Source organism: Abrus precatorius, unplaced genomic scaffold, assembly GCF_003935025.1.
Source record: "Abrus precatorius isolate BTA unplaced genomic scaffold, Abrus_2018 Scaffold2, whole genome shotgun sequence".
Lineage (NCBI taxonomy): Eukaryota > Viridiplantae > Streptophyta > Magnoliopsida > Fabales > Fabaceae > Abrus > Abrus precatorius.
This window is the reverse complement of record NW_020874362.1, coordinates 30,165,332-30,178,281: the sequence shown is the minus strand read 5'-3', so window position 1 is coordinate 30,178,281 and position 12,950 is coordinate 30,165,332. Positions and strand designations below refer to the sequence as shown.

General features: G+C 31.3%; 1 protein-coding gene across 3 annotated transcripts; it reads left to right on the top strand.

Moving 5' to 3' along the window:
- The first annotated feature begins 425 nt into the window (after positions 1-425).
- LOC113858583 (RGS1-HXK1-interacting protein 1) lies at positions 426-9,192 on the top strand. 3 transcript variants are annotated; one of them, XM_027491283.1, is made up of 8 exons: positions 426-669; positions 6,249-6,315; positions 6,898-6,975; positions 7,820-7,872; positions 8,079-8,215; positions 8,306-8,370; positions 8,601-8,659; positions 8,753-9,192. In XM_027491283.1, exons 1-8 carry the CDS (start codon positions 508-510, stop codon positions 8,840-8,842), a joined length of 711 nt encoding a protein of 236 aa, XP_027347084.1. In that variant the 5' UTR covers positions 426-507; the 3' UTR covers positions 8,843-9,192. The 3 variants fall into 3 exon arrangements, with proteins under 3 accessions (XP_027347084.1, XP_027347083.1, XP_027347085.1); XM_027491282.1 differs by having other exon boundaries at positions 8,601-9,124; XM_027491284.1 differs by lacking the exon at positions 8,601-8,659 and having other exon boundaries at positions 8,753-9,085.
- The last annotated feature ends 3,758 nt before the right edge of the window (positions 9,193-12,950 follow it).

The window sequence follows — 12,950 nt, the reverse complement described above, 5'->3', positions numbered from 1 at the left end:
AACAATGGTCACATCTATAAGTTTTTATTAATATTTGCTTTGTGACACCATAAAAATAAGTTTTTAAAATTATATTTTAAACATTTAATTTATTATTTTATTTAAATATTTTATATTTTTATTATTAATAATATATTATACTTGTATTATTTTTTTAATTGTTATATAAATTTTAGAATAAAAAATTTAATTTAAAAAACTAAAAAAATTTAAATATAATAATAAAAATAAAAGTAAAAATTATATAAAAATTAAAATATACAAATAAAAATGTCATTAAAATAAAAAATAAAATTTTATAAGTAAATTTTAAGATTAATTTTTTAAACACACTCTTAATTAGTATTAAAATTAATTAAAAAAATAAAAAAATATAAAAAACATAAATTTTATAATTTTCAGTAAATTTTAGAACGAACAATGTTAGGAACGTTTCGCATGCCCATTTATATGAACGGGGTGTGAGCCCGGGGGAGAAGTTTAGTGCAACCCACGCCCCATCAGAGAATGTCGCAGGGAGATTCGTCGTCCTCTAAATCTTCAGATGGAGATGCGTCCTCGGAGGCCGCAGCATCGCTGGCGTCGATTGCAGAGAATCTCCAGCGTTCTGCCATTGAATCAGCTCGAGCTGTGCAACATAACTCTTCCACTCATTTCCGTGCCTTTCAGGTTCCCTCATCTCACCTTTTTCCTTCTCTATGCATTTCCTGTACATTATTACCGCTATAAGCAATGCAGATAACATGGCTACTCTACGTTTTCCCTATTTGCTCTATTTCTTTGTTAATTGGTTAGAAGGTGAATACTGAATTGAGGGTTTCCATTTCTGTGTTCTTTATTAGCTGAAATTAGACGGGAAGAAGGGGACTGACATACACAACAAAGAGTCATCGATGAACCGTTCTTTATTAACTGTATTTCTGTGGCTAATCTGGAGTCCTGGAACGTAGAATAATTAACTCCCTTTAGGCCCCGAGAGGGGGGGGGGGTGTCATGATTTTTAAAGAGATTAAGTTGTGTTTCAAATAAAATAAAAGATCTATGAAGATTTCATGGGTTTTCATAAGCAATTTTAGAAGTTTGGGGAGTGCTATGGCCCTTGAATTATTTGTTCCGCCACTGCCACATTATGTGATACTAATGCTGTATATAACACCTTACACCCTTTCTCTAACGATGAATGTGGATGGATTGTTTGTCATTGAATGATACTTTGTGATGGAAAGTCCCTTGGTGAGAATATATGCAAATTGTTCCGCTGATGCTGCAAGCTCGTGCTCAATTACTTTATAGGAAAGAGCGAGAAAATAGTGTAGGACACCAACCAAGCTTCTGTGGCTCGTAAATTCCCTATAGCTTTTCCACCCACTGCCGTGATAGGATCTTCTTCCATGGCAGTATTTGTTTGCTGGGCTTGAAATTATTGTGTTCTGCTTATAATGGACCTAGAACATCAGGATAACTAAGGAAGAGTATTAAGTTATTGTGTTATATTCATAGCATCACAGTTATTCAGATTTCATAATCTTCCTAGTTAAATCAGGCAGTGCTGCTAGTGCACCATTTTGAAATCTTTGTTTTTCTTTCTTCTTGAATAAAATTTCTGTTTTCCCCCTTGCTTAAACTAATGAATTTATGTTTAATCCCCACTAAATCTAAAGAAATATCTGTTTGCCCTCACTTAAAGTCTTTTGTTGTCAAAAGCAAGCAATAATGCTAGTTTTGTGGCATTGTGTTGCAGTGGAGTCCACTACAGGCACAGAGCATTTATTCTTCATGTCTGTCACGCTTGTGATTGTCCCCATATTTGTGCTGATTTGCAGCTGTCATGGCTGTTAACAAAGTGGTATAAGCCCTATCCCCTTTTTTGTGTTATTTGATCAATTTCTTAGTATATTTTTGCAATTTCCCCCTTTTTACATCAGAATAGTGTGCAGGGATCAAAACCCTTGTTCAAATGTTGATTCATGCAAATGTCCACTGCTTTCTCCTTTGTTTCAAGCAAACCCAATGTCCAACTCACTGCTTATTGTTTTCTTTTTCTGGTTAAGTCCTGCCATTGCTCCTGTTTATTGTTCACACCATGCATGCCGTCTTTCAGTTTTCGCACAAGTTCTTTGAGTTCTCACATTGTTCTGTGCTATCCTTGTAACTCTGTTCTGTTCCTCACCATTCTTCTTTCTATTGATGTGTATGTATACTAAGTCTTTTTACTAGTTTCAAACTTTAGTCTTTTTTAAATTTTAATCAATCTCAGGCTTGGTTGTTGGTTGTGCCTTGCTACATCCATTAAGATGACCATAATATTGTATCCTCTTGCTAAAGTCAAAATAGGGCGGCTTGAGTGTCTAGCGCAGCTTGGCATGGGTTTGGCCAGGCTAGCCACCAGATATTGAAAGACACAATGCTCATGCAAGAGTATCTGCTAGTATTGCCACTTCATTTATCTAGCTCTACATGCTACACCTTTGCCACTGTAACTACCACCAGTACTGTCACAGCTGCCAACATTTCATCCACCATCTTCACCACTGTTATCCACTTCAGTAGTTCCACCTCTACTTGTGCACCATCACTATGCCTGCCATTTCTATCATTGTTGTTGCTATTGCCACTCCTATTTTTTTTATTAATATTATTATCATTGTAACCTCGGCCACTGCCACCATCAACCCTGCAGCCCATGCTGGCCCAACTATCACTAACATTTTTGCCATCATCACTTTCATTTTTTTAACAACCAATGGTACCTTATTTCTGTCCAATGAAAATATCAGTTTATCAAAAAGTTTCTTTTAATAACTTTGTCTAAAGTTCTTTTGGGTATCCTTCAATCCCTTTTAATTTGACTAAAAGTCATGTAATTCACTCTCTTTACTGGTGCTTCTAAAGATCTTCTCTGTACATGACCAAACTACTTGTAACGATTTTTAGTCATTTTTTCCGTTATAGATGTTATTTCAATTTTTTTTGTATACTATCATTTCGTGTTCTTTCCTTTCTCGTGTATTCGCTTATTCACCTTATTATTTTCATTTTTGTCACTTTCACTTTCTTTTCATGTTCTTTTAAGGCTTAGTATCCATTACCATATAGGATTTCGTATTGCAATATGATAAACTTTCCCTTTAACTTGATATGTGCTTTACGGTCACAAATAATTCTTGATGTTTTTCTTCACTTTAACCATCCAACTTGTATTCTATGAGTAATATCTTCATTAATTTTCCATCTTTTTGTATAATTGATCGCAAGTATTTGAATCTGAAAAATTATGGTATAATATCATCTCCAACATTAACTTTCAAGGCATGATCTTCATCTTGTTTTTTTGTTAAAGTTACAATGCATAGACTCTGTATTACTTTTACTTAAGCGAAAACACTCCTTTCATAACTTAAGTTTAGCATTAACCTTCCCTTTTGAAATCCTTACTATATCATCTGCATAGAGCATACAACAACAACAACAACAACAACCCAGTCTTATCCCAATACTTGAAGTCGGCTACATGGATCACACGATGCCATTGAGCTTGGTCAAAAGCCAAATCTTTAGAAATCTGGTTAATCAAAAAGTCTTTTTTAATAACTTCGTCTAAAGTTTTTTTGGGTCTCCCTCGACCTCTCTTTACTAAATTAAGAGTCATGCAGTCCACTCTTCTTACTAGTGTCTCTAAAGGCGTTCTTTGCATATGACCAAACCACCTTTCATAACTCAAGTTTAGCATTAACTTTCTCGTTCGAATCCTTAACCAATCATCTGCAAAGAGTATGCAACAATAACAACCAAGCCTTATCCCACTAGTTGAAGTCGACTACATGGATTACATGATGCCATTGAGCTCGGTAAAAAACTAAATCTTTAGAAATTTGATTAATCAAAAGGTCTCTTTTAATAATTTTGTTTAAAGTTCTTTTGGGTCTTTCTCGACCCCTCTTTACTGGACTAAGAATCATGTAGTCTATTCTTCTTAGTGGCAGCTCTAAAGACCTTTTCTACCCATGATCAAATCATCATAGACGATTTTTAGTCATATTTATCACTATAGGTGCGACTCTAATATTCGCTCGTATATTATCATTTTATATGGATTTGCAGAGAGCATGCATTTGAGGGATAATCTTATGTATGTCACTTGGAAGCACATCTATGACTAGATTAAACAAGTAAAGGCTAAAAGTGGAGCCTTGATGTAAACCTATTCCTATTGAGAAGCCCTTAGATATTACAAGATGATATTAAAAGTGTCTTGTGCAATTATGCTTATTCCGTTCTTTCACTTGACTTTTCCTGTGTACCAAAGTTTGAATCCTAAAGTATTGAACTCCTTAACCTTATTTTCAACCTATTTTGTTTCTTGAAAGCACATGATGTTAATCTTTCTATGAAGCATAGTGTCCACTACTTTCATTGATTTTCTTGTTAAAGTATCAATATTCCATGAACCAAACCAAAACACGTGTTCTTGAATAACTTCTTTACCCACATTTATCTAGTCAAATGTAAGGACTCATGTTTATTTAACACTACATCCGGGCGCCGATGTAGCTTCTCTAGCTCATTTGACCCGATACTTGAGCCATATAGCGCATTACTTTCGGGTAACAACCTAGTCTTAGCGCAATATTGTCGTGTGAAATCCATATAAAAGGTTTTGACATGTTTTACATTGGTTGCTGAAGGCCTAACACAACCCTTGTCCTTCATTGGGCTTAGGACCAACTATGGGGCCATAGGCCAAGTTATTCACTCAAATAATAGTATTAGAATTAGTAACATTATTTCCTGATTCTTTGTATACTCATACTTAAAATTTGATGCTCTGAATTAATTGATTTTTGTAATAAAAATTAGAATTCAAATTATAACTTCAGTCATGAATTTCACATTTGTTATCCAAACAGAGCCTAATACATATTTGATCATATTCAATTCAGAAGCGTATGGCATATTTAATTAGATTCAATCCTGAAACATCTAATAACATGCTATATCATATGGTTTAAGCTGCTAAACATGTTTAAAGTTATGGGACATGATTAGTTATGTTTTTTATTTTTCTTGAGATCATACAAAGCCTCAATTAACAATATGTAAGAAAATAGTAAACATAGTCATATCATTTTGCAGATCAAATCTTAAGTTATTTTTATGAAATTTTTGAAATCCAATAACAACCATTTATTTTTCCATTGGGTAAGATTAGCTACATGGATCATATAACGTCATTGTGCTTAGTCAAAAACCAAAACTTGAGAAATATTATCTATTATTAGATCTCTTTTAATGATTTTGTTAAAGTTTTTCTAGGTCTCTGTCTACTCTTTTTTGTTGAACTAAAAGTCGTATCATTTACTTTTCTCACTAGTGTCTCCAATGACTTTTGCACGTGACTAAACCAACCTTAGACAATTTTCTGTCATTTTTTCTGTTATAGGTGCTATTCTAATATTCATACGTATACAATCGTGACTAAATCTTGTCCTTTTTTTGTGTGACCATGCATCTATTTTAATATTTTCATTTTTGTCACTCTCACTTTTTTCTCATATTATTTCTTTAAAGTTTAATATTTATTAACACATGGTTCTCACTTTGTTTTTTGCTAAAATTGCAAAATATATACTCTGTCTTATTTTTGCTTAGTAAAACTCTTGGATTCCAAACTTCACTTCCATAACTCAGGTTTGGTGTTAACCTTTTTTTTATTCTTGAACCAGCACTATGTCATTCTTAAAAAACACACATTTACGGATAATTATTTGTATGTTACTTGTAAATGCATCTAAGATTAGGTTAAATAAGTAAGGGCTTAAGATGGAGTTTTGATGTAAACCTACCCTTATAGGGAAGTCTTTAGATATGCTTTTAGAAGTTCTCACACATGCAATTACCCTCTCATACATGTCTTGTGTAACCTGAATATGTGTTACATGAATCCCTTGATTACTTAAATTTTTGAAATATTGTTCATAAATAGAAGGTTCTATTTTGTGTTTCCTATTTATTGTTCTTTTATAAGAGCTTGGTGGGATACTTGTATTTGCTTTCCTGCTTTTGTTTATAGAGAAAATAACCATTCTTCTAATGGCATAGCTTCTTTTTCCACTGTTTGATTTTTCATTTTTTTGGTGTTAAATCTTGTATGAATTTGTGAACTTCCTGATCATGTGGCATCCCACTTTTACCCTCATAAATTATGAATGGCTCCAAAACTCATCTGGTTATGCATGATTCTTTTGCAGAATTTTTTACCGGAAGCAGTATCACAGTATAGAACTTACGAAGATGCTTTCTTCAATAAAGTTAAAGGTGATTAAAAATGGATTGATCTTGTGAGTGTTGCTTGTGTCCTTCAACTTTGATGCAGATTTTGATGGTCTAGTATAAAGGTTTTGGCAAAAGTAAGGTTAAACTTTTGTGGCAGCATGTAATTTTGCAATCATTCTTTTGAATTTGATTGTAGCAAAACGCTTGCATTTCTAAGGATATCTCTTTGTTTGTCCCTATACTTGTTATGGCATAGCATTATGTTTGTGGCCTCTGGTGTTCAATTCATAATTGTTTCTTTGAGGGTTTTCACTTACCAATACTCAGAAGGATCAGCCTTAGGCAGCCATGATTTTCTTGTATTAATTTTTTCTGTTTGGTAGGATATTTTTCCTACCCTAGTAATGATTGACCCTAGCATAAGATATCTCTAATAATTTTTATTTTTTCCATTAAAAATGAATACTATCAATCTTATTTTAAAATTCTTTTTCTTGGATAAATTAATGCTGAATGTTATCAGTCCTCAAACAAGTTGGTGGCCATAGAAACATCAGAGTTGTTTATGCTTTGTGGTAATCTTTTGTGTATATGGCATTGGTGTATGATCTTACCCTTTTGCAGATGGATTGATGATTGCACGGGAGCATCAAGCTTTAGGTGTTGGTTTGGCTATTTCTGCTGCCCTTCTTGCTATGCGTGGTATTCTTTTTCACATCATTTGCACATACAAGTAACAAATTTTCCTTTTGGCATCTCGGGCTTTTTTTTTTGAAAAAGGCTCAATACAATATCTCTTTATCATAAAACAAATTCTCTTATCAAGTTTTAAATACATTATCACAAAACAAGTTATTACATTGTGACCAAACTTGGGAAACTAGAGCAGCATTAGTTCTCTTTTCTTCATGTATCCTTTAACGACACCTGATTTACCACATGGAAGCTTAAATCAGTAATATCTGTTTTTAGTTGATAGAATCAAGAAGTGACCCAACAAGTGGAACATGATATGCCAAAACATAGATTCAAAGATAAAAATCAGTCATTATATTTTCCAGAAAATTTGAAAATTTCAATAGGAAGATACAAATTTTTAGACCAATGAGCTTTCCGAATTTCAGTATTAAAAAATAAAGATATCAATCTAGTTGATGATGCTAGTGGAAGGGATCCCATTTACCTAAGATTTGGAGACCAATACAAGAAATAATTTTAAGTGAAGGGGAGGTGATGTAAGACAATAGGGGTCAATTATAATGAGTAGTGGAAGACCCTAGAAAAGTTTATTTAGAAACCGTTAAGAAATGACTTGCTCGAATTGGTTTTTAATGTAGCTCAATGGCATTGATTGACCTGTGTAGCTGACCCACATGGTGATGTATAACGTATTTTGTTACATATCTTTCTTGGAAAATATGAACATTATGGCTCTTCTGTGCTGTATATTGCTTATGATCAGAGCCAGATTTATTTATGCTGTTTTCTGTCTCAAATATCACTGATTTCTAAATTGTTTTTACCTAATTACTTTTGGTTTTTGCAGCTCCAAGAAGGTTTCTGTTCCGTCATACATTGGGTCGATTTCAAAGCGAGGAGGTATTACTCAGTTGAACAATCAAGATACATCATCCCTAACCTATATTCTTACATAATGCTCCTCTATTTGTGATGCATAACCTGCTCTTTCCTTCTTTTGTAACTTGATTTCTTAAACCCTTGTACAGTTCTATATTAAAAATAGTAATATTTCTCCAGTGCTGATTCTGTTATTTCTTTCACCTTTTTCATGAATGCTTATGAAGGCACGGTACGCTAGTGCTGAGAAGAATGTAAAGGACTTGAACCTTTCAGTAGATATACTTAAGAAGGAGAGCGTAAAATTGCTTCAAAGGACAGCTCTTGCTGAGAAGGAAATGAAATATGGGCATACCGAACTAGTGTATGTATTATCAGTTAAAGCAAGGATATCTTAGTTATTTGATTTCAGATAAAGTATGCCCGAAGTTTATTAATTCCCATAAATGTTTAGGAGCGCTGGAATCCAATATCAACAGCTGGCAAAATCAGCATATAAAGTTGAAAACCAAGCTGCTGGTATGCTGTCTTTCTTTCTTAATCACATTTTTATTAAAAAAATAAATAAATCATATTTTGTTTATTCAATGTCTTTTTTTATTAACACTTTTTAAAAAAGAAACAAAAATCAGGAGTTTCTTTCGTAATTCTCTCTTATTTGCTTTGGGTGATTCTCCCTTTCTTTTTTGCTTTGGGTTTGGTGATATCTATTGCCGCATTGGAACTTACCCTCATTTATCATGCCCTAGATTTGCTAGATAAGTTGCGGTATATACCTAGTCGGGAAGCTCTGACACTTCGAGCTGAGGCAAGTCAACTTTGTATTTGTGCGTTTCCGCAAAAGTCCAGTAATGTTACATTAGTTAATACTATTTTCTCTCTGCCACAAACACGTGATCAGGTTGCATCTGTGGCTTCAATTTTGAAGCGCCAGAGATCTGCGCTGGACAAACGGATAATGAAGATCAACGAGTTAGGGGTTGCTGTGTGACGAATTAATGGACCTCCTCTTGATGCACACCCATCATCCCAATTTTCTTGAATAAATTCTCCTGTTGAAGAGGTAGATGGCTGTACGTATAATGCAGACCCATTTCCCGGGGCATCTGTTTTTTGTTTTGTCAATTCAGAGAATCGGTAGATAGGCTTCATAAAGTTGCAACTGGAAAATGATTTTGAATACCATAACTTTGTAACAATTTAAGTTGGAAGAGTCCTATTCTCATTGTTTACATCTGTTAAGGATATGCAAATGAATCCCCCATAAAATTACATGAAAAAAAAAAAACAACACTCATCTGATGTAGCAGGAATGTGGCAATTAACTACTATTCTATTATTTGAACATTTGAAAATTAATATTTTGCGCCATTTTGTATGCGATTATCTTTATCTTTTACCAGTTTTCTATACATGAATTTAACAAATACAGTTCAGAAAAGGAGAGCAATAATTTTTTTGTTTATTTTGATCAAAATGTTCATGCTTTTCTTTAGGGGTGTTATACAAACCGCCACTGACCAGAAACTGTTAGCAAAAATGATTAAAAATAGATGGGTTGGGTTGAAATTACGAGTGAGAAAAATGTGGATTTCAAGGCTTGTTTAGCCCACAAACACTGTACACGACTTTACAACTGGTTCTCTGTTTTTTTTTTTGGGTCAAGGACTATACAACTGGTTCAAGTGGCCTTCATAGGGTAGGTGTGTTCCTTAGCAACAAAAAATAATCACGTGTAACACATTTTACAAAAATAAACCTAAAGCTCTCTCTCTCTCTCTCTCCATACCTTCATGCCGTTAGTGATTGAATTTACGTACTTTTGATTAGTTCTTTCTTCTCCTTCTGATTTTCACTTTCTATCCTTCTTCGTGACTCGTTCATTCTCTCTTCATGCTCGTTGCTGTTTCTCTCTAGTCTTCAACTCTTCGCGCTAATGTTATAATTTTCCTCCATTTTTGTTCTCAAGCATTTCCTTTCTTTACTTAAATGACGCACTATTTAACAAAAAATAAAATCTCTATAATTCTTAATCTTAAAATTTTGATTTGAAAAGTTATACCAAAATTTGAGCTTCTCAACAAATTTTTTTTTAAATCACTCATAGTTGTACTCATATTTTGAACTTCTAAATAATTTATCATCCAATTTTATGAAAACGTGTAAAATAATTAAACATAAAGTGGAGGTATGCGTATAATTGATAAAAAAAATAGTTAGTGTTGCCTTGAATGTTGAAATTGACAATTAAATAATTTCCCCCCCTAAAACTTGAAAAGAAAGGAGGGAGTATAACATATGACTATGAGGTTTCATAATCGTTAGTGATATTCGGTTATGACAGTATGCTTCTTATTCCAATCTCAAAATTTAACCACGCTAAAAAATAATATTTTTCATTTTACTTGCGTCAACTCTTTTTGGTTAAATTATATTAATTAAGCCATATAATAAAATAAAATTGATGGTACAATTTTTAAAAAATGTTTATTAAAAATCGATTTCTTGTGAAGGTTTTGGTTTGATTCATTTATCTAAGTTCATACAAAAATGATTAGTTTGATTCGGATGGTTTTCTTTTAACTGAACTAATATAATCCACAAACACCCCACCAACTTAAAAGGTGAATAAATATTAAATAGCCATGCGTACGTAGTCTACAGCTAGGCCTCATAATTTCTTGGTGGCTAACAAAAGAACTTGTCAATTGGTGGTTGTTGATAAAAGGACAAAAGCAGAGGGACAGAGGGTTATGGGAATGATGAGTGGCATTGAAGCAGCAATGGAAATGGAACGAGTATTTGGAAGGTAGAAATGGTTGGATTATTAAGGAATTGCTTGGTACCATATTGTGGAGGAAAAAAAAAGGTATAATAATAATGAGTCCTTAATTACTTTTTGATTTGGTATCATCCAATGAAAAAGAAATGGGGTTTGTTTATTTTCAACAAATGAAAGTGTAAGTGGGTAAAAAATTATCATACTAATTAATTGTTATTTATTTAATAAATTGATTTTATAAGAAAGAATTTAAAATATGAATGCGCATGTAAACATTTTCTTTTTCTCTGTCATATTCAATAGAGAAGGGTTGCAAATAGTGCATTTTTAGTCAGCTCACACTTCCTTTCCTTGCCAACATATCATAACCCGGTAGTCCTTCTTTACCTTCTTAATCAACTCTACCAAACAAGGACTAAGGCATATACGATTCAAAGAATTAATGGCGATAGAAAAAGTGGATTCAAAATTCAAAGATGTGCAGCAAATCAAATGGGCCAATGACTACGATGCAAGATATTTGTTTTCCCCCGTTTAGTGACAGATTTTCATGCGTCTATCTCTTTGAACTTATTTTAATTTATCTTCTTTGAATAGGTTTGACTTTTCTGAAAGATTAAGAGTCCGTTTGGTTCAAAGATAAAGATAATTATTATATTTATCTTTAATTAAATGTTTATTAAGCTATAATTTAGAATTAATTTATCTTGTTGAATTAGTATAATTATTATTTTAGAAGATAAAATATTAATTATCTTTTATAAAATACTCTTAGTTTATTCTATTACCTCTTTCTTCTCTCTATTTTTATATATTTTTAAAATTAAAAAAGTTAGATTATTTATATATTTTTTATAAATTAAAAATAAATAACTTATAAAAAGTAAATAAATTTAATTTAATTTAGTAAATATTAATTTTATCATTTTCTACATATTTGTTGTATTTTTTTTTTATTAAATCAGTATCAAACATTAGATATAATAAAAGTTTATCATGTTCTTATCGTATACTACTTTTATTTTACTCTTTTATTTTATACATTCTAATTCTATCATGTCTACCAAATGGGCCAAAATAAATTTTGAAGAATAAAATGTTTATTTATAACTGTTGAAATTTTGATATTTGTATAATTTGTTATAAATGTATTTTATTATATATTATATTGTTTTGTTTTTTGTATTTGGTTATAATCTTAAACTATATTTTCCACCAATGATTATAACTCTGAAATTTTCTTTTTAAAGTGCACTCTTTACATTAATCGAAAAACCAAATCTTCATTTCGTTGGAAGTTGTTTAGCTTGCTGTTAATGAGCTGAGAAAACATGAACTTTCTAACCTTTGCTGCTTCACTGGAATCAAGGACAAATTTTAAACTCAATCCAACTCAATGTCTTTGCATTCGATTATGACCTGACATGTTATAATTTAACATGAGAAAACTCATTTCAAATAATAAGAACATAAATTAAATAAACTTTTTTTTCAAAAATAGTAAATCTTTATTTTCTTATCTTGATTATATTTTGTGGTGAATAAAATTTAGGAGATTAAAAAGACTAAAAGTTAATGAAAGTTTAGGAGAATAGAAGTTTCAACATTCTAAGGAAATTAGTGTTACTACTATGGAAACAAGTCAGGTCAGACCAGACTTTACTCTAAACAAGCCTGACCTGTAACATAATTATTAGGCCTAAACCTGACCTGTTACCTGTTAAAGGCTTTATTTTAGGCCTGGACTGGCCTGTTTAAGTGGCCTGACCTGGCCTGAAGCCTGTTAACAAAGCCTCTTAAAAAAAATTAATATTAATAAAAATATAAATATTTTATTATTAAATTAGTTTATACATTTTTATAATTTTTATCTATGTTCTTAATAATTATTAAATAATTATAATAATATTTATATAATTTTATAAATAATTTTTAAAATATTATTTAAGTATTAATTATAAATATTTTATATTAATAAAATTTATATTTATATTTTTTTATTTATTTTTTAAAATTATATAAATAGTAAATATTTTAGTTTTATTTTAGAAACATATTTTGTTTATTTAAAGACATCTTATATTTAACAAATAAAGTTATAGCAAATACATAAAATTGATAAAAAAAAATAACATTCACACAGTTTGTTTAATCAATTAAAAGAAAATTATATATTTTAAAAAAAATAAATTTAAACTTACTGCAATATATATATATATATATATATATATATATATATATATATAGATAATAATAATAACTATTAAATTAACAAAATAATTACAAAAAATAACACATATAAAATTTATTGAATCAG

Coding starts and splice junctions, on each gene's coding strand:
- LOC113858583 (XM_027491282.1), top strand. CDS start 508: ATGTCGCAGGGAGATTCGTCGTCCTCTAAATCTTCAGATGGAGATGCG. Junction 6,976..7,819: donor TGCCCTTCTTGCTATGCGTG/GTATTCTTTTTC, acceptor TGGTTTTTGCAG/CTCCAAGAAGGTTTCTGTTC. Junction 8,216..8,305: donor TATGGGCATACCGAACTAGT/GTATGTATTATC, acceptor ATAAATGTTTAG/GAGCGCTGGAATCCAATATC.